The following is a 21,060-nucleotide window of genomic DNA, read 5'->3' as shown; positions in this document are numbered from 1 at the left end:
CTCTTTTTCCTTTTTTTTTTTTTTTTTTTTCCTTTCCTCCTTTACTGGAGCTGCGCGCGCGCGGTGGCGGCGACGGCGCGATCCCGGGGCGGACGCGCGCGGGGGAGGGGAGGCGAGGGCAGGCCCCGGGGACGCGCGCGCTGTCTGTCTCTGGTGGCGGCCGGGCGCGCACGCGCTTGGGCCCGGGGACTCAGCAGGGACCACCACGGGCTGGAACGCGGGCCGGGCTAGAATGCCGGGCCACACGCACGCGGGGCTCAGATCGCCGGGGTCACAGGGCTTGAAGACTGTAAAGTAGGTCGTGGGGGAGACCACAGGACTTTGGGGGGGGGGGGGAACGCGCGCGCGCGCTCCCGGATGCGGAGCGCATGCGCACGCTGGGGCGGGGCAGGGCGGAGGCGGCAAGGGGCACGTACTCCAGGCTGCAGGCCAAAGAGAAGGCAGAAGGCCTGTCTAGTCCCTTCCTGCGCTGGTCGTGCCCCCCCCATCTCGCTCAGCAAAACAGACGCTTAGAACTTGTGATTAGGTATTTTATTAGTCTTGGTAAAGAGTTTCATCAGTACTCCAATTAAAAAAAAAGTATAAAAGCTACATACAAAACGTGGGATCAGACGACTAAACTTTCCCGACTCAGGGCCAAATTCTGCAAAGGAAGAAAAGAAGAAAGTGTGAACTGGACGGGCTGGGGAGGAGGGTCTGGAGGGTCTGAAGTCAGAGGGTCCGGGCTCACCTTTTTCATCCTCCGCTCCCTCGAGGCCTGCGAGTCAGTCTCTGAGTAAGGAGGCGGCGCTGGGGGGTAGTGGCCTTCCTCTTCCTCATCTTCCTCCCTGTAAAGCCGCCTTCGCTCTCCAGACTCCTTTTTCTTTAAGGCCTCTTCTAATAGTCGCCCATCATACTGAGGGTCCCGTGACCTGGAGCCAGCATCCCGAGGGTCCCGGGATCTCGGACGGGACCTGGGGTCAGCACGCCGATCCCTAGACCTCGAGTCGTCATAATAGTGGGGATCTCGGGAATGTGGCAAGTCCCGGGGATCGTCAGGGTCGTAGAGGTCATCCCGGCTGCGGCTTCTGGGAGGTGCATAGGCCCGTCCTCTTCTCCCACTACTTGGGGGAGAAGACCTTCCTGATTCAGTGGAGCCAGGCCTGTTGATATCATCCAGAGCATCTACAGAGCGGGCCCGAGGCCGCCCCGATCCCCAGCAGCCCCTTGGCTGTTCTTGAAGGGGTTCCTGCTCCCACATCCTGGGACTCCGAGGCGAGTGGCCACTCCACCCCTCATCCCGGATTGGGGTAAGGGCAGGACCCCTGGAAGGCCGAGATCTCCAGTCATCTTCATGGAGGGAGGTGACTTCACTCATGGCTGTAGAGAAGGGAGATGTCACTGGTACTAAGATAGGTCCAACCTTGTGACCCATAGGCTCACACCCTCCCCTGGGAGCACAGCAGGCAAGGCAAGATTGGTAGCAAGCATGCTTCACCCCCCTTAGACCCAAGTTTGCAGCTCACCCCGTTCCACTCGGCCATTGGGAGGGCCAGGTCGGGAAGGGTCAAAGTTGGCTAGCTCCTTCTCCATATAGTATAGGACCCTCATGGAGTCGTCCTGCTGGCTGGCCTGTATCCTGTAGCCACTTCTTACTTCTGAGGAGAGGAACAAGGTGATTGGTTTGGAGGGGAGGAAATGCAGGCACATTCAACCTCAAAACAACAGGTTTTTTTACCTGAGGTTACACTGCCATCCACATCCCGCATCAGAGGTACCTGGGAGCTGTGGCCACCGACTAGTAGAAATCACATTGTCAGTAACTGCTCTTTGGAGCAGAGCAGGGCACTCCCGGTCTTCCATGCTCCCTTCCAGCCCTATCCCACCTTGTTTGGCTTCCCCCCAGGCCTTACCTGAGCTGTTCCTGTCAAAGTCTCCAGGGTACCTGCTGTAGGGAGGGCCCATGGGAATCATGGCAGGTGGTGGTGGTGGTGGTGTCTTGGCAGGAGAGAGGTGGGTGTAGATGCTGGGGGCATAGATGCTGGGGACACCTGAGGTGGCTGCTTTTCCGGCAGCATAAACTGGGAGGGCAAATTGGGATGAGAAAGGTGATCAGAAGCTATGCTGTCCCATGCTGGAATGGGATTCTGGGGGACATGAGTTTGCCTCTCCATCTCATTCCTGCAATACTATAGGTTAGGGAACCCAGCCTTCACCAAGTTCCTGCTTCCCATCTGACCTCACATGGAGCTATGTGAGAATGGGTGCACACTGGCAGATCAGGGCACCAGTCTGCACATGGTTCCCTGCCAAGGGCTGGCAATGGAAAGGCTTCATGCAAAATGCCAGGATGACTGTGTGTCTGTCCGTGTTTTGGTACTGGGGAAGGATCCCAGAACCCTAGACTTTTTTTGTCTTGAGACAGGCTTTCTTTATAAGTGGCCCAGGAAGATCTTAAACTCATTGTGTAGCCAAGACAGACCTTGAACTTGTGACCCTCCTGCCCCAGCTATCATAGAAACTAAGAATAACAGGCTTGCACCTAAAGGCAATAGTAGGCAAGGTCATTCCCTTTAGAGAAATAAAACTGCCCCCCCCCCAAAAGCCCCCACTCCGGGACCACTCCTGTCTACATAAGCTGAGGCAGTGTAGCCCATACTGTGGAAAAGTCGTGACCGTGGAGTCAGGCAAGGACATGCACACAGGAGCTTCGGAAGTTACCTTGCCTGCACCCAGGAGTAGTGCACACATCCAGGGTTTCGAACTGCTGGCCACACCCCACACTACCCACCCAGCTGATTCTGGCTAGACAGCTCAAGGGTAAATCCTCAGCCTAGAGGCTGGGTCCTGGTGGCAATTCCTAACTCAAGTCACTGGATTCAGCCTGGCTTGGTGGTGCAGGCCTATAATACCAGCTACCTAGGAGGCTGAGGCAGGAGGATTACAGCATGTTCCAGGCCTGTCAGAGCTAGAGGGTTTTGACTGTTTATCAACATCATCTACATTTAGTGTGTGTGTGCCACAGCATGTGTGGAAGTCGAAGCATAACTTCTGGAAGTCTGTTCTCTCCTACCACGTGGGTCCCAGGGCTTAGATCCTTTGCCGCAAGTGCCTTTACTGAGCCATCACACCAGCCCTGGCTCCCTGGAATCTGGTTGATGTTCTCAGGATTTCTATATTTTTCATTTGTGTATGTGTGGTGGGGATAGGTGTGTGCATTTGAGTGAAGGTGCCCCTGGAGACCAGAGGAGTAAGATACCCTGAAGCTGGAGTCACAGGCAGTTGTGAGCTGCCTGATTTAGCCCACCTGGTCCCAAACTCATAGAGTTCCACCTGCCTATGCTTCCTGAATGCTGGGGTTATGGGTATGGGCTAATCTCTCCAGTCTTAAAGGGCTACAGAGTTTTAAGGCCAGCTAGCTTGAGTAATTTAGGAAGATGCTGTCTCAAAATAAGTAGAGAGAGGCCCAGGAATGTAGGTCAGTGGTAGAGTGCTTGAGAGTCTGGGTCCAATACAAAAGTCACTGGGCCCTGCTTGGGACTTTAGAAGCTCCTTGCTCCTCTGATTTGGAGGCAGAAAACTTAAGTGCTCAGCTCTACCCATGAGGAACCCCTTCATTAGTTAAGGTGACTGGCTGGGTTATAATTAGCAGTAGGAGCTGGGGCAGAATGCACAGGAGGACCCTCCCATGGGAGGCAATGAATCTGTGGGTATGTGACACGTGAGTTGAGATGGATAAAGTATGGTTCTGGGATGAAGTCCCTGTCTTAGTGGTTGTAGCTCTTGGGGTCCCCTCCACATCTGTAACAAGGACTAATCAAGAACTGCTCCTTGAGAGCAGCATTCAAGCATACAGTCTGGCACCTTCACTCCAGTCCCTTAATGGTTGTACCCCTAATAGAGAAGGGAACATGGCTCAGAGGCCACACACAGTACACAGCAGGCCTCCTTGACCTGTACACTGGCTCACGGCAGTGGCCAACAGGAGCAGGTGTGGAACACGTTATGTGGGCCCCACCAAACTCCCGCTGTGCAGAGCTCTGCCCACCTAGCTAGCCTCAAAGCCCCATTTGGCCTGTTCTTTTCTGTGGGCTATGCACCAAGGTGCAGAGCTATCCTAATAGCCTCCCAGGGAAAACTAAAGGGCCAGCAGCTTTGTCCCCTAAGAGGCACAGGCAGCTGGAGTCACCCGCTTTCTCGTCTTGTTCCTCTGCTTTAGGTATGTGCTTCCTTCGTTTCTGGTCCCAATTTCTATCCCCAGCCCTTCACAGGTGCCTACCTGGATGTGAGGGCTGTCTCAAGACAGGCTCCATGTGGCACGTGCAGTTTGAGTGGTTGTGTGCTGCTTAAAGTTGGCTGAAATGATGCGCCCTACAAACCCTGCTTGGTTTCTTACCTTTCCACTTGAGGTTTTTGTGTTTTTTTTGTTGTTGTTGTTGAGGCAGGCTCCTGTGTAGCCCAGGCTAGCCTTGAACTTCAGATCTTGTCTCTACCTTCCTTCCCACAGTGCTGGGATTGCCTAGGAAAAAAACTGCCACTCCTCCTGGATTGTGTTTTAAGGAAGCTTTACTTTTCCTGTGAACACTATCTTATAACGCTAGACGTTACTATTCTTGGTGGTCTTGCTTTTGAACCACAGCCATAGATTATCCTCTCAAAAGAAAAACCTCAGAGTCAGGGCTGAAGCTCAGTGGCAGTGTTTGCCTAGCACCACAAGAGAAGCCTCAACCTTAAAATTAAAAGCTGAAGCACGTGACCGATAATGGAGAGCAGCAAGTCTTACATGGTCTGCTGTCCACACTGCCTCGGTCTCCAGATCTGATGTGCCCGTAGACTTCCAGTACAGGAAGCAGGTGAGGGGTACTTACGGGCCTCAGGGCAGCAGCACTTGTCTGGGCAGCAGGGACATCTGACATAGCAGCAGCAGGTGTGGGGACAGCACTGGCACCAGCAGATGCCCAGGAGGAGGAAGAGAAGGAAGCTTGCCAGGCAGACCACGACGACAAAGAGCCAATCTGCAGAGAAAGGAGAATGGGCTCTGAGCTGGGAGGCCTGAGTAATGACAAAGATGGACAGGGATGGGCAGGGCACCCAGGCTCCACAGGGTGGTGTGGAGCCAGCTCTGGGCCAAGGCACTAGCTGCAAAGCTCCTCAGAGAACCTGCAACTACCACTTGGTTCTCTGTGCCCAAGACTAGGGCAAAGCAATAGAGGGATGCCAACCCCACTACAGCCAGGTTAAGTCCCCACAGGAGACCTTATCCTGAGTTCCAGCAGACAAAGCAGAGGGCAAGAAGGAGCCTGGCTGGAGCAATACAAAAGTCACCTTCAGGAAGGGAAAGCCACAGCCCATACCTGCAACCCAGAAGAACACAGCAGGTGCCAGTCACTCGAGTCCCTTGCCTACACCCCGGAACCTCTTCAACCAGCCCAGGCCACCCCAAGCCCTCAGCCAGGCCACTAGATGTCACAGAATGGGGCAGGTTTAGTGGAGGTCCACAGCGAGAAGTGATTAGGGGGTAGGGAAAATACTAGAAACAGAAGCAATCTATCAGCCCCCAAGAGAATCCCTATCAGGCATTCCACCCCCATACCTTCCAAGGGCCCCGCCCGAAAGCCAGGTAGGAGCTCAGGGGTCTCTGAGGTCCTGCCTGGAGGGACAAGAGAGAAACAAGATTATGTTGGCCATGGCCAGCCAAAGCCCTTAAAACCCTTTAGAACGGCCAGTGTCAACAGTGGAAAACATGCCCTGAGCAGTGATGGAGACAGTGGTGACCTAGGGTTGTCCTGGCTGGAGGGCTATGCCTTCCACTCTGTCACAAGGGTCCCATCTGAAGGGTTTGGCCTCAGCCTGGCACTCCCATCTTCCACCTACACTGGTCCTGTCAGGCATGGTAGGTATACTTGAGAGACCACCAAAAATTGTTTATTTTTGGTTTGAAATGGTCTCACATGGTGGTTCAGGTCTGGAACTTGAAGCAGTCTTGCTGCCTTCCACCTCCTAAAGTTCCAGGATCACAGGAGCCACCACTCAGGGCTCGAAATGAGGAAGTTTTGGCAACTTACAGCTGCTGAGGAAGTCAGTCACTTTTCTTTGGGGATGTGGCCACGGGTTAGGTTTGCCCATACTCCAGTGGGGATGGTCCTCCACCCGTGAGCATAGAGCCAATAAGAACAGGACTCAGGTTATTTTTAAAAAACGGGTGAATTTGGGAGGAGTGTGTTGGGGGTATCTGGGGCAAATTGAAAGTGGGTTGGAAGTGGGTTATGTGCATGCATATGACCAAAACATATTATATACTTGTATGAAGTTATCAAATAAAGGTTGTGTCAAGGTTAAATTTTGAATAGTATGTATTTTTGAAGCGCTGGAGGTTGAACCCAGGACCTCATGAATGCGAAGCATGTGCTTACTACCTAGCTCCACTCCACCCACAATAGTCTTTCCAACGCAGTAAGGGCCATGAAGGCACACTAAAGTCGTATATGGTCCTGAGCCTGTGACCCTTGAGGTGTGAGCTCTGTGCACAAATTGGGTCGTACAAGTTGAGTTTCAAGACCCAGATGCTATGGAGGTCCTGTGTCCCACAAACATCAGGAGAGTATGTACACACACACACACACACACACACACACACACACACACACAGGAAACTATGGCTCTACACAAACACACCTCTCTCCAGAGCACATGCACTTAACTGAAGCAGGAACAACAGGGGTTTAAACAAGCCTTAGCTACATAATGAATTGAAGGTTACATGAGATCCTAGCTCACAACAAAGAAGAAACAGATTAAAAACCTAAAACATGTGGTCCAAGAGGCCAGAACTTTGCCTCATGACACTAGGAATACTCTCCTCTTCCTCTGAGGGCACAGCCGGGGTTTCCACCGGCTCCCTGACTTACCGTCACCATTATGGTGGCTAATACTGTGCAGGTGAGTTACCTTGGGATTTTAAAATTTTCCCAGTCTCAGTCAGTTGTGCGGCACCTGCTATGAGTACCTAAGAGGGAGGAGGTATGGGAGGATCGCCACTTCAATTTGGGCTACAAGGTGAGACCTTGTTTCAAAAAAAAGTTCCTAATTCAATTTTTAATAAGATAAGCAACTAGATATAAACCACAAACACGGCACCAAACTTGTAAGACCCCGAGTAGCTCCAAGAACTATTGATGGTGCATGCCAATAAAGGTCCCTAGGTCATCAGAGGATGGATTCCACCAAGTACCCTTTGTCCTGTGGCTCAAGCCCTCTCTGGATCTGTTTGCATCACACTTGCTCACATGTGAGGATGGCAACACACAACTGAAGCTTCCTCTCACATCCAGCACATGCCATGCAAGACTAAGGGATGACTTCTGATTGGCCCAGGCAAGGAAACCACTTGGCCACACTGGAGACCCTGGGGATACTACCCTGCCCCTGCCATCCGCCTTGTTTTACAGACTCAAATTTCTACACACTGCATAAATCACACACAGCACCAACACCAAAAGGACAGAAGATAAACTTTGTGTTTGGACAAAGGGTTCATGGTACACTGTAGCCCTGGGAATGTGGCAGAAGGGAGGTCCAATCTCAGTTATATAGCTAGCCTTCCAAATCCTGAATACATAGAAAAATATCTGAAAGAAGATGTTCCCACTCCCTTTTTAACAGGTCTCACTATATAGCCCAGGCTAGCTAGAAATTCACTGTGTAGCTCAGACAACCTGAAATTCAATATGGCGTAGGTTGTCCTCAAAGGGACTATGTGGCTTAAGACTTGGCTCCCAAGCGCAGGGTTTCAAGGGCCACCACACTCTCAGAACACACCACCTTATCAAACATGTGCGGACTTGTTTTCTTGCTGTTATCCTCTCAGCAACAAAGTAACAGCCTGCATTATAACATACTTGCCTTATCAGCTATTCTAAGTAACCTTGAACAGTGAAAGGTTACAGCTTCTATGTGAGTTCGCCACTGTTTTCTACAAGGGATCTAGAACCGACCCCTCCCAGTCAAGGGAGGTCTCACTACCAATCAACTCTGCTACCTTTTACTTTTTTGTTGTTTGTTTTTGAGGCAGAGTCTTTCTATTTTGTAGATTTGCCTACCCTGGAACTCGCTCTGTAGACCAAGCTGGCCTAAACCAGAGACCCACCTGCCTCCACGTGTGTTTTTAAAACGAGAAGCCAGTAGATTCCTCAGTCCTCTCCACTCTTACTTTGGCTCTGGCTGATTTGAATTTTTAAAATTAAAAAAAAAAAAATTTTTTTTCCTTTTTTTTCAAGACAGGGTTTCTCTGTAGCTTTTGGAGCCTGTCCTGGACTAGCTCTGTAGACCAGGCTGGCCTCAAACTCACAGAGATCCACCTGCTTCTGCCTCCCGAGTGCTGGGATTAAAGGCATGCGCCACCACCCCGCACTCCGGCTGATTTGAAATGCCATATAGGGAAGGGTTCTGTCTGGGGTGCAGGGCACAGAGAAGCCCAAGTGACTGGCAGTGTCGCAAAGTGGGTGGGGGAAGCAGGCGACATAGCTCGATGACAGAGGGGAAACACAAGAGTAGACTAAAGGAGCAGCAGTCCCCGCCCCCCCTTCCTCCCACCCCAGGGCCCTCTGAACTCACCGAGGACAATGAGCTCTGCGTATGCCTCGTTGTTCCCATCCAGATCCTGGGCTGAGACCACAGAGCAGTAATACACCCCACTGTCCCCCCAGGCCGTCTGCTCGAATGTCAGGTCAGCATCTGGGTCAGGAGGAGACAGTATGAAGACACCTCAGGGGAAGGTGTCTGTCCGTCCTTCCCCCAACCTCCCCCATATCAAGGGAAGGGAGCAAGGGTGCAGGGCTGCAGAAATGGCTCAGCAGTTCAGAGCACTTGCTCCTTTGCTGAGTTCTCAGCACCCACACGGAGAGCTCACAACCGTCCGCACTCTAGTTCCAGGGGATCCAGCACCCTCCCCCGCCTCCCCAGGTACTGGGCATGCACACAGTGCACATAACGTATATGTAGGCAAAAATCAGACACATGAAATAAGTACTAAATCAGTAGTTTTTGTTTGTTTGATACAGTATCTATGTCGCCCAGACTGGCCTTGAACTGGAAATCCTCCCAAACTCAGCTTCCCAAGTGCCGGAATTGCAGACACTACCCCACCCCGCTAAAATCAAACACCAAACATGGGTTATTTGAAAACATCTGGGTGGGTGCCAGGCATGGTGGCACTGGCTGCTCATCCCACACTCAGGAGGCCAAGGCAGCATGGTCTCAAGCTGAACACCAGTTTGGGCTAAAGTATGACATCTGTGGCTCAGTGGTAGAACGCTAGCACAGGGCGGCCGACTTAGATCCCCAGACACGAAGCAAAAACAGCCAAAACAAGCCTAGGAGGTGAGCATCATTATCACTGTGGTTTTGGAGGTGAGCCACGTGGTGTGGAGTGATGACCTAATCCAGCCAAAGGCAGGGTCAGTCTGACTCCAGTGCCTGTGCCTTCAACTCAGACACATCCTTCTTCCCAAGTCCCAAAGCCCAAGTCTCACGTCCCTCATCAGACCTCGAGGCTGGGCAGGCGCCTAACTAGGAAGCCAAGCTAACTAGGCCAGATCCCAGATAGGAGATGCCTGGGCACCAAGGAGTGGGTGTGACAGGTGTGGGAGAGGCACTGCCAGTTCCAAGCCCACCCCCTCCCATTCTGTCCCCACATTCCAGGTCGGTCCCAGGCTTGGGGACGCTCTGGTCTGCTGTAGCCCCAGGCGAGGAGCCTGCTAATTATACCATTAATGAAAGTCTTTTAGCACATCCGGTTTCCTCTCTACTCCTCAGGCTCTAATTAGTTACATCCTTTCCTCCACCTAGCAAAGCAGGACAGGGAAGCTCTGCCCAAGTGGTAAGCATTTCTTCTAGCCAACAGAACCCCAGGGGATCATGGCTGTGGTCTTTTCAGGCATAGGCTCCTAATGACCTGCCTGCCACCTGGTCCCATGGACCTAGGACCCTGCATGACAGTCTGTCCACCCCACCCATGTTAGCTGTGGCTGCCCAAATCCTGGTACCTGGCACCTACTGGGACACCAGCTATGAAAGGCTAAAGCTCCCTCAAAAGAAACCCCTTTCCAAAATCCATCTAGATCATGCCGAGCATAGACCCCAGGCCTGCAAGACCCTTAGCATGTTCTCTGGCCACTGGCTATGTCAATGTCATCCCCACTCTCACTGGCCTCCAGCCCATCTTTTCTGCTCATCCAGCTAGGTTCCTTCTCCTTGCTCAAACCCAACCTGGAGGAGCACTCTTCCTGGCCACACCAACTGACGTGGCTTCTCTGCTCACCGACAGCCGCCTGCCACCCTGCTCATATGCTAATTCCCACTTCTTCACCTCTGACAATATGGCAGAACGGAGTCAGCCTCAGTCACCTCTGATTCCATGGAGGGCTATCTCTCTCCTTAGCTTTTATCGCTTGTCCCAGCATTCCAGACATCGGGTTATCAAATAAATGCCTTCGGTATTCAACATGGCTGGGGGTATGAGTGGCATGTCTATGATCGCTAGCACTGGGGAGGTTAAGGCAAGAGGATGGATTGTTGGAAGCCAGCCTGGAGAGACCACCTCAAACCCTGTCCCCCAACAAACAACAGACATTACTGCACTGAATGTCCCAGGAAGTGTTTAAGTAACCTTCATTAGAAAGCAAAGGTTCAGTGGGGTGGTGGTGGCTCACACCTTTGGTCCCAGCACTTGGAAGGCAGAGGCAGGTGGATCTCTGAGTCTGAGGCCAGCCTGGGCTACCAAGTGAGTTCCAGGACAGCCAAAGGTACACAGAGAAACCCTGTCTCCAAACAAACAAACAAAACAGAAAGACAGCAAAGAAAAGAAAGCAAAGGTTCTCAGTGTGTCCAGAGCACCCTGAGGTTCCCTGGCCTTTCCAGGGGATTCCAAGGTCACACTCATTTTACAACACTAACATGCAATCAGCCTTAACCTCTCAGGAACATTCAAAAGCATTCCCCATGATATTTAATCTCATAGCAAATTAAAGCTGCTCAGAGAATCTTGCTTCTACTGAGCTAGGCCAAGGAAATGCACAGGAATAGTAAACAATGCCACTTACCTCATTTAAATAACTCCTTTCTTAGTTTTGGAATTTTTTTTATAATAGGTATGTTTAGTTCTTTATTGGCTTATTTTATTTCTTCCTTCCTTTTTTGAGACTGGCTGGCTTGGAACTCACTATGCAGAGCAGGCTGGCCTCAAACTCACATTTAATTTGCTGAATATAAAAACAAAAGCTTGAGCCAGATGTGATGATATAGATAATATTAATTCCAGCACTTGGGAGGCTGAAGCAGGATTGTGAGTTCGGTGCCAGCCTGGGCTGCAGAGTGAAATCCTGGAGAAGACAGACACAAACGGTTTCAGAGTTGTTCAGCGATTCTAGAAACTTCATGGAGGAAAGTTGTTCTCAGTGTACTTCCGACCAGAGCTAAAATGCACACTGCCTATCAGATGGTGAGAAGCAGTATAAAGGACACGACCTGGGAGGGATAGAAGGTGCCAGGCGTGGAAGCGGGGGCTGTTTAGCTCTGGGAAGGCTGCCCAGGGTGACCTTGGAGGAGTGAAGACTGACTTCTGGCCATTGTTGACTGAGGTGTTATGCACAGATCCCCTCCAACGAAGACATCCATCCTTTCATAAAACCCTCAAAAACTCAGTAACTTAAGACTGTCCTAAATATTCCAGATTTTTCTTTATGGCTTTCTGGACCCATGATTTCCCACTTATGTGTCTAGGATACAACAGTGGGTGTTGGGTGCTGTGAGCTGGGACACCCATGGTTAATGCTCTTGGAGATACCATGATGGGTGGGGGTGGGTGGGAGGGGACCTTGATTCCATGGGACTGGCTGGTGGGGAGGCCCACTGGCTGTTCTGTCGCCCATGGGTCTACAGATCTGATCGCTTTTCCCTAACCTATGCACTCTACAGCGGGTCCTGCCCAAAGATGGAGTGAGAAGGAACCCCCACCACAGGAAATGATTACATAGGCCAGACATTAAAACCAAGGGCCTCCAGGACCAGACCTGGGCCTTGCTGTATTGTATTTGGCCCATCTGATGTTTTCAGAACCCATGAACAGTAAGGCTTTCCGGCTTCTTTTGATCACTCCTGAGGCCTGGGCCCACCTCCTTCCTGTGGGGCACACCCTGTTCCTGGTCCCTGCTGGCCCCCAAGATCACAGGGGCTGGGCTCTTCCATGGCTACGTCCTGACTCCCTATTTACACATGGCAGAGGGGAGCCTCAGGATTTCAAAGGTCCTCAGGGTCCTATTCAGTGCTGCTCGGAATGGGGGACACGGCTCCAAGCAGCCTGAAGAGGTTAGCATGAGGGCCTGTGATAAAACACAGGAAGAGGCACTGGGGGATGGACACTGACTTTTCCCACCCCTTTTTTCTTTTGCAGTTCCTGGGGACCTGTGTCCATGCCCACACTATTGGGTACCATACCACCAGCTGCATTCCAGCCCTTTTACTGTTTTAATTTGGAGACAAGAGCTCACTAAGTGGCCCAGCTGGCCTTGAGCTTCTGCTTCCCTGCCTCAGCCTGGAGTAGCGAGGGACAAGCAGGCTACACTTAACTTTCACTCTTAAAAATTAGGAGGGTGGGTGAGCCTAGGGATGCCACCGAGAGGCCCACCTCTCTTTATCCTCAAAACTGAAGAGGAAGGAAGCTCCCACAGCCACTTGGACTTTCGAAAGGATAGCCACTTACCTACCACTGTTGAAGTAAGCCAGCTAGACACCCAGTCTTTGAGGTCTCTGGGTCATGAGGGTCCCCCAGGATATATCCTGATGGACATTCTTGAGTTTTTCATCCCTCAGAGGAGACCCAGGCCCAACCAGCCTTCTGTATTTGTGGTGTCCTGATGACTGTTGGGCAATTAGGCCCAGTGTGAGCCCCTAAGGAACTCAACCTCTCCCCAACTTCAAGGGCAGCTGGAGGCCTAGGTGAGTTTCCATGGAGATTCAAGGCAATTCCTTAGGACCTGATGACCTGGGACCACCTTTCATCTGTGATCTGATATGGAGAGGGCACACTCTACAGCCTGGTTTCCCGGGATCTGTAAAGAGTAACCCTGCCTCCTGTGCTCCCACACAGAATTAAAGCCAATCCTCTAAGGCTAAGAATGGGTGGACACATCCACTACCTGGGTGCCTGCACCCTGGTCACTGCCATCCCTGTGTCTGCCCTTTGGGTTCTTCAGAGTAACACTGAAAGATGACACACCCAAGTCATTCAGCACACACAACCAAACGCTCCTTTCTTTGGGCCTTGTAAAACTACCTGAAAGCTCCACACTTTCAAAAAGAGCCGGGCGGTGGTGCACGCCGGCAGGCGGATCTCTGTGAGTTCGAGGCCAGCCTGGGCTACAGAGCGAGCAGGCTCTAAAAGCTACACAGAGAAACCTATCTTGAAAGACCAAAAAATAAAAACATTAAAAACCAAAATCCTCCGAGACAGGGGCTCATGTACCCAGGCTGGCCTCCAACTTGCTACATAGCTGAGATGGGTTCTAACTCCTAACCCAGCTCCCCAGTGCTAGGATTACAGGCGTGCACCACCATGCCAGCACTCTGTCTTCCTAAGTCATCTCCTCACTGCCAAAATGTCACCTCTAGAAGGTAATTTAGGGCAGGAGCAGGACCAGAGCTCTTCTGCTTACCACTGTATTCCCAGTGCTTCTAACAGCACCCGGGACACAGCAGATCCTTGACAAACACCAAGTCAATGGCTGTGGATGTAATTCAGTGGTAGAGCCCCTGCCTAGAATCCCCCAGTGAGGGGCTGGGGTGTGGCTCAGTGGTAGAGCCCCTGCCTAGAATCCCCCAGTGAGGGGCTGGGGTGTGGCTCAGTGGTAGAGCCTTTGCCTAGAATCCCCCAGTGAGGGGCTGGGGGTGTGGCTCAGTGGTAGAGCCCCTGCCTAGAATGAATGAATGAACAAATGATTGGACACTAGGCCTACAGTGGTGGAGTTAGGATGTGTAGCTCCCAGCAAGTCACTCCTCTGTAGGGCCTCTGAAAATATGACAATGATAGAATGGAGTGACTCAGTTGCTGTGTGGTCTGAGTTAATCCACTCCAAGTTGAATCAGGCCTTGGGTCTCACTACATGCAGCACAAGCTGGTCTTGACCTTAAGATTCTTCAGCCTCCGCCTCCCAAGTGCTAGGATTATAGGCGTGAGCCACCCACTACAGCTGGCTGCAGTGTATTTCTTATTGCTGGCATTTTTAGTATTAATTATAAAAGAAATCCCCACTTTGATCTCCACTAGGTTGTTTGTTTTAAATCTGCAAGTTTCTGACATTGTATGTTGGGTATGTCTCCCTTACAACACTGTGAGCTCCACAGGAGAGTGATGTGATGGCTTTATTTCTGTCTGTGTTTTCAGAGCCTGGAACAAACCTGTTATGTGGTAGGGGCTGTATTGTGGGGTAATGGGATGAAAGGATAGACGGAGGATAGGTGATATGTGGGTGATGGATGTGTGGGCAGGTGATTGAAAGAACAGGTGGAGGGATTGGTAGATGGATGGGAGAATGGGTGGACAGGTGGGTAAATGGAAGGATCCCTCCCTTCATTAGTCCACTGAGACACTCACACACTCTCACCCCACCACCCACCCGGCCTCCTCCCGCCCGCCTTGCCCCACATACTTCCTGTGATGGTGATCCTCCTGCCCTGGTAGTAGTCTCCTAGGGTCACGGCATTGCCCTGCTTGGTGGCTACCACCCTAACAGTGCGTACACTGTCCTGGCACTCCACATAGGGGTTGTAGCCAGGGTTGCCAGCTACCAGCTGGGCATTTATCTGGTTCTCCACGCTGGCAGGGGAGAAGGCATCAGCCACGCGGTCTCGGCAGAATGACTTGTACTTCCAGATCACGATGGGGGATGAGATTGAGTTGCTCATCTGATAGGTGCAGGGCAGTGTCACTGGCTGGAACAGGATCACTACGTGGTAGGGGTCAGACACAGTCACCTGGATGGTGCTGGCAGGAGCTGGGAGAAAGAGGAGGGTCAGCCCAGTGGGTACCACAACAGCAAGGAGCCACACCTGACAATGTGTGCGGTTATTTTTTGTTGTTGTTTCATAGCACTTGGCATAGTCATTAATCCTTTAGACTGGTCAGACAGATTGGATATGCCCACTTTATACACCCTTGGGGCTGAAAAGTGATAAATATGTAGCTCCACGGGCCAGGTCCCTGGAATACTCTGTCTACCTCTCCCTACTCAGAGACTCATCAAAATGCACACGCAAACGCAGCAGATAGAACCTTTCGGCCCCCACCCAAGCCAACATTTATGTAGGTGAGCGCTGGCCATCCGAGGTGGTTAGAGGTTCAAAAGTCCACCCCACAGATACCCGGGAGGTGGGTGGGGTAGGGAGTCCCCAATTCCACACCCACTCTAAGCCAAGGTACTGTTTCTCAAGCTCTTCTTTCGGGAAACGTCTGATGTAGCCCTCGAGTGCCCTCTCCCCGTTACCCCCACACTTAGAAATCTTGGGGTGTGCCCAAGATCCCAGTGCCTGGCCTTTCCCGTGATTGGGGTGGGGGGAGCTTTGCTACTGTCCCACAAAGGGGCCCCTTCTCCGTACAGTTCTCAGGCTTAGGATTCCCAGAGTTTCACTTCCTGTTATCTCCAACAAAGGCGGAGGAGAGGGCTGGACGCGCCAATATAAGAAAAAATTCCCTATCTCTGGCATACAGGGGTCTTCCCAACCAGGCGGGATCTGGTGGTCTCGAATCTACGCCCCTGAAACTAGCCATCATCCCCCGCCCCCGTTGGTTCCGGCTCCTCCAGGACGGTAAAAACCTCAGCCCTCTCCATCCACCTCCTGTAGTGTCCTCCCGTCGTCCCACAGCACCGGGGACCCCATTCCTTACCTGGACAGTAAGTGATGAGAAAGAGCCACAGGAAGAGCATAGTGGCCGGCCGGGAGCCAGGCGCCCCCAAACGCGCGCTGGGCACGGGCGCCATCGCGGCCGTCTAGCAGCGACGGAGCCCGCGCGTCCCCTCCCAAGTATCCCAAGAGTAGGGGGCGCGGCGAGCACCAAGGCCGAGAAGGGTGCTTGCTCCACCCGGACCCTAATCCAAGTCCATTTTCTCCACACAGAAGGAGTTCTAACCTACAAAAAAAACTTGGACGAAACTCATGCCTTCGGGTTTCCCAGGACAACTGACCCCGGCGCGCGGTGGCTCTACGGGTCACTCCTCCCCCTGCTCATTCCCAGGAATGGATCCGCCCAGGTACACAAGGGTGGGAGCCTCGGGGCTGGGCTTGGGGGTGGGCGGCAGGGGAGGGGCTTGCGGGCCTCCCTCCCCGGAAGTGGGCTGACTCAGGTGCGCTCCTGCCCCCAGGGCCTGAACCAAGCGGTCAGCTTAGCCAGGAGGGCTCCCGCACCCCAGGAGACCTGTGCAGCCACCTGCTGCTCTGGCCAAAGTTGGTAGGACCTGTGCTCCCTGAAAACAGAGACCCTCTGGGGGTGCTCCACCTGCCGAGAGGGGCCGGCCCTGTCGCGCACCTGTTCGCTGCGGGTCCACACCCCTGTCCCCGGCGCCGATGGACCCGCCTAGGTGCGCCCTGCGGGGAGGTGCCAGGCCCAGCTAGGTCCCGGCTGGCAGAGGCGTGTCGCTGACGCCGCCTGCCTTCCCACTCTCGTCCGGGTGGAGGAGGTGTCGCGGGGCTTTCTGGGCTCCCAAGTTGGATGACTCAAGGAATCAATGAGGTCCCCCTAGGAGGAATGCTCTGGCCCCGCAGGCGATGCTCATGGGGACAAAACCTTTGAAAAAGTTGCAGTCGTACTTCGGCAGTTTCCTTAACTTGTTTCTTTTCCACCTCCCCCCGGACATCCCTCACTCTAGGTCAGGCTTCCGGAAGTTCTGATACTTAAAGGCGCTGAGCCAAGACTGGAGACCGGGAGACCTGTTTCGGTTCAAAGGTTCCCAGGCCGTCACCTGCACCCGGGGCGCCGCCAGAGGCTCTCGCCCTTCTCAGCGTTACTCTGCTACCTCCTGGTGGCGCCGAGGAGAAACGCATCCTAGGAAATTGTGAACTGGCCATTGCCTGGTGGGTTGGGAACCCGATCATTTTATTGTGTGTCTTGTAAAACTCGTGTCAGGTCACATGCTTCCGCTCAGAAATCTCCCGTAGTCCCTCCTTACTCCCAAGCAAAATCCAAATACTCACACTGGCCTGAATGTCCCTCCCCAACGTTACTTGCTCTCTTCGCTTAGTTGACGTCAACCACACTGGCCTGGCTGGTCCTGAATCAGACTTTCACGCGTCTGGTTTCGCTACCAGAATTCCCTTCCTGCTGCGAACGCCTCATCCCATTTTCCTTAGGGCCGCATTCATAGGCAAAGGCTTCTCATAAAATTTCACCCTGCTCATGAGCCATCATGCTTTTTTTAAAATAGAGGAAATCTCCAGGCGGTGGTGGTGCACGCCTTTAATCCCAGCACTTGGGAGGCAGAGGCAGGCGGATCTCTGTGAGTTCAAGGCCAGCCTGGTCTACAAAGCAAGTTCCAGGAAAGGCGCAAAGCTACACAGAGAAACCCTGTCTCGAAAACCAAAAAAAAAAAAAAAAAAAAAAAAGGAAATCGCCATTTTAAAACCAGTAATATGCGTTACTGTGTGTTTTGTATACGTCACTATCAATATGTTATCGATATTTAAGACTTGGTCATCCATCATCTTCAACATAGGAAAGAAAGAATCTGTATTAGATTAGAACCCACTCTAACCACCCCATTTTTCACTCAACAGTTTTACAGCATGAAAGTCTGAGAGTAGGGTTTCAGCATATATCCCAGGGCGGGCTTATCCTCAACTTCTCTCTCCCACTTTTTCCCCTTTGAATCATTCACTGTCATCTGATTATTTTACAAGTCATATTTTCACCATCCTAAAGACAATCCTGCTTAGCAAATATTCCACCCTACATTTCCCGGCCCTTCTGTGGTTCCGCGGGGCTACATGGTCAGTTATAGTTAGTAGCATATAAGCAATGCCTATAAACACTAAGGTTTTCAATACCATCAATATTAGCACCACCATCTGGGACCCAAATGTGTAAACTGTAGGGGATGTTTGGGTTCAAAGCACACCACTATCTTCATGTACTGGACATGTAATGCTGAATAACTTGCCTTTTGAGTTCATTCTATCTACTTCCTGGGGATAACTTACACACACATATTTCATTCAGATTTTATTTTATATTCATGTGTCTGCCTGCATGTATGTCTGTGTCCACAGAAGCCAGAAGAGGGCATCATATCCTCTGTGATTGGAATCACAGACATGTGTGGACTGCCATGTGGGTGCTGGGAACCAATCCCAGGTCCTCTGGAAGAGCAATTGGTGTTAACTGTTGAGCATCTCCCCAGCCCAAGTTTTATAGATTTGCTGGACCGTGGTACACAGGGCTAAGCATTCAAGTTCTATGGGTGATGTCACAGTGCCCAAGAAGGTTCTAAAGTTCCTTCTGTACTCTTACTCAGCCATGCTGGCCACTCTGTGGCTGGTTAGTCTTTCTCTTCCCATGCTGTGGGCCCAGAAACTAATCAACTGTCCCTACAAGAATGTGTGCCAGTACGCCCTGCTCTCGGGCAATGACGTGATCCTGGAGTGTAACCACCACAAAGCACTATGGTATTTTTATTCATCTCTGGAGGACAAACTGTCCATGCTCAACTCCATGCCTAATGTGAAGATACTGCCTGGGAGCAACCTGCAGTTATCCAGCCCTCAGCCCTTCCAGACGGGGCTCTACCGCTGCCTAGATGGTCACATGACCCGTGTGGTGGAATATGAGATTGACTTTCAGGATATAGCTCTGCTGCATATTACACACAAAGACCTGGGTCAAAAGCCCATGGGAAATGAGACCATGAACCTAGGAGGCGAGGTACTCGTTTTTACCCGCTGGGATCCTTGGCAAGACTGTAACGGTTGCGAAAAGCCGGGTGAGCGCAAACGTCTAGGCTACTGCTATGTGGAGGAGCCCCTAGGAAAATCCATGCCCTGCTGGCTCTACCTGAGAGGGGAGAAGGTGACCCACAACCGCCTGCAGCCTGAACTCCAGCTACAAGCCTGCCAGGTGCCCTGTGACATCGCCACAGAAATCAACCAGCCGTACTTTGTCTTTGACACTCATCAGCTGGACAAAAACACCAACTACGAGTGGCTCAGCTGTCCCTTGGCTTCCATCTACAGGTAACCAGAACAGGGCCAACAGCCTTCTCTTAGGCCTCTGTCAGTGCTGGTCTGGGGAGGGGGCGCTTTCTGTTGCTCGGGGTCTCCATCCAGTAGACAAACTCTTCCTCCACACCCAGAAGCCTTCACGGTCAGTGAGAGCCTAGAGTGACTGGTTTGCTTAGATATTTCCACACCAGAAATCTCCTCTGAACTGGGATCTGGGCAAGAGAAGCTGAGGAAGGTGGTGACTGACCAGAGACCAATTCTCTGCCCACACAGGCAACCTGGAGCCAGAGTCTCAGGCCCAGGCTCATCAGTGTAAACATGGATGTGGGTCCTGTCTGCTGACTGGACCCTGATGAATATGGTTTGCCCCTGTCTCCTTGTACCAATGCCATGTGTCTTAGACCTTTCTCTTTCTATTTCTTTTTTGAGACAAGGTCTCACTGTATAGCCCTGGCTAGCCTGGAACTTGCTATAAACTCAGGATGGCTTTAAACTCACAAGAGATCTCCCTGGCTCTGCCTCCTGAATATTGGCATGAAAAGCATGCAGCACCATGCCTGGAACACATTTGTTTCTTCCTCTGTCAATATTTTATGTAAGTAGGTGAAGGGTCATGGTATGATGGAATAATTATTAAACAAAGAAATATCAACAGCTGTGTATTGCATGCAAAAACTATTGGTAAAAACATAGATTTATTAGGACAGCCAGAGCTATGTAGTGAGACCCTATCTCCAAAAAGAAAGCAAGTAAATAAAAGCCCAAAACAAACAAGCAAAACAAAACAAGCAAATAACCAAAATCATAGATTTAGAGAACTTTCTGGAAGACAGCTTATTGGACGTTCCCTGGTGACTGTCCTTGGTTATTACAGCTGAGGAGGATAGTGTGGTTCCTTTTAACTGCTTTTTAAAAAAATCCTCGTAAGACTCACATAGTTAATTTTTTATGTAAGATTTATTTTTATTTTATGTGTATGGGCGTTTTATGTGCATGTATTTATGTGCACTCCATGTGTGTAGTGCTCACAGAGGCCAATGGATTGCCTGGAACTGGAGATACAGAGGTGGTGGCCCTTCATGTGGTGCCTGGGATTCAAACTTGAGTCCTCTGGAAGAGCAGCTAATGCTTTTAATGGCTCAGCTACTCCTTTAGCCCTTAAATCAGTGGTTCTCAACCTTCCTAATGTTGTGACCCTTTAATACAATTCCTCATGTTGTGGTGATCCACAATCATAAAATTATTTTTGTTGCTACTTCATAACTGTAATTTTGCTACTGAGTGGTGTCTCAGTTCCTAAAACCATTGGAAATACATGTTTTCCTATGGTTGTGACCCACAGATTGAGAACCATGCCCTAAATGGCTCTTCTAAAATGAAAATGTCGACTTCAGGCATGTGAAGTTCGTTGGAATGTCCCTCTCCACTTGGCTTCCTGGGTCAGGCTCTGTTGTTAGTCTTGGTCTTTCCTAGTGGGTGCTTGCATTTTTTCCTCCTTTTCATTCTGTCAGACTGGTGGTTTAAAATGAGAAATTTGGGGCTGGAGAGATGGCTCAGAGGTTAAGAGCACTGCTTGCTCTTTCTTCCAAAGGTCCTGAGTTCAATTCCCAGCAACCACATGGTGGCTCACAACCATCTGTAATGAGATCTGGTGCCCTCTTCTGGCCTGCAGGAATATATGCAGATAGAATACCGTATACATAATAAATAAATAAATCTTTTTAAAAAAGAGAGAGAGAAATTTGGTGAGGGGTAATTGGAGAGACGGATCAGAGGTTAAGATAAGAGCACTGACTGCTCTTCTAGAGGACCTCAGTTCAA

General features: G+C 51.2%; 2 protein-coding genes across 4 annotated transcripts; one reads left to right on the top strand and one right to left on the bottom strand.

Annotated features, from left to right (window-relative positions):
- Nucleotides 1-88: 88 nt before the first annotated feature.
- On the top strand, nucleotides 89-19,500 carry LOC118581936 (protein FAM187B-like). Of its 2 annotated transcripts, XM_036184359.1 has the most exons (4): nucleotides 89-294; nucleotides 16,147-16,280; nucleotides 16,896-17,100; nucleotides 18,292-19,500. In XM_036184359.1, exon 4 carries the CDS (start codon nucleotides 18,479-18,481, stop codon nucleotides 19,253-19,255), a length of 777 nt encoding a protein of 258 aa, XP_036040252.1. In that variant the 5' UTR covers nucleotides 89-294; nucleotides 16,147-16,280; nucleotides 16,896-17,100; nucleotides 18,292-18,478; the 3' UTR covers nucleotides 19,256-19,500. The 2 variants fall into 2 exon arrangements, with proteins under 2 accessions (XP_036040252.1, XP_036040338.1); XM_036184445.1 differs by lacking the exons at nucleotides 89-294; nucleotides 16,147-16,280 and adding an exon at nucleotides 16,445-16,477.
- On the bottom strand, nucleotides 517-16,307 carry Lsr (lipolysis stimulated lipoprotein receptor). 2 transcript variants are annotated; one of them, XM_036178750.1, is made up of 10 exons: nucleotides 15,917-16,307; nucleotides 14,682-15,026; nucleotides 8,593-8,712; nucleotides 5,573-5,629; nucleotides 4,848-4,994; nucleotides 1,893-2,060; nucleotides 1,718-1,777; nucleotides 1,506-1,637; nucleotides 731-1,359; nucleotides 517-643 (listed from the first exon to the last, which is right to left on the bottom strand). In XM_036178750.1, the coding sequence occupies exons 1-10, from the start codon at nucleotides 16,008-16,010 to the stop codon at nucleotides 608-610; spliced, it is 1,788 nt and encodes a 595-aa protein (XP_036034643.1). In that variant the 5' UTR covers nucleotides 16,011-16,307; the 3' UTR covers nucleotides 517-607. The 2 variants fall into 2 exon arrangements, with proteins under 2 accessions (XP_036034643.1, XP_036034728.1); XM_036178835.1 differs by lacking the exon at nucleotides 5,573-5,629.
- Nucleotides 19,501-21,060: the final 1,560 nt, after the last annotated feature.

The sequence above is a fragment of the Onychomys torridus genome, chromosome 1, assembly GCF_903995425.1.
Source record: "Onychomys torridus chromosome 1, mOncTor1.1, whole genome shotgun sequence".
NCBI classification, from domain to species: Eukaryota; Metazoa; Chordata; class Mammalia; order Rodentia; family Cricetidae; genus Onychomys; species Onychomys torridus.
The sequence above is the reverse complement of the archived record's forward strand: the minus strand, read 5'-3'. Positions and strand labels throughout refer to the sequence as shown.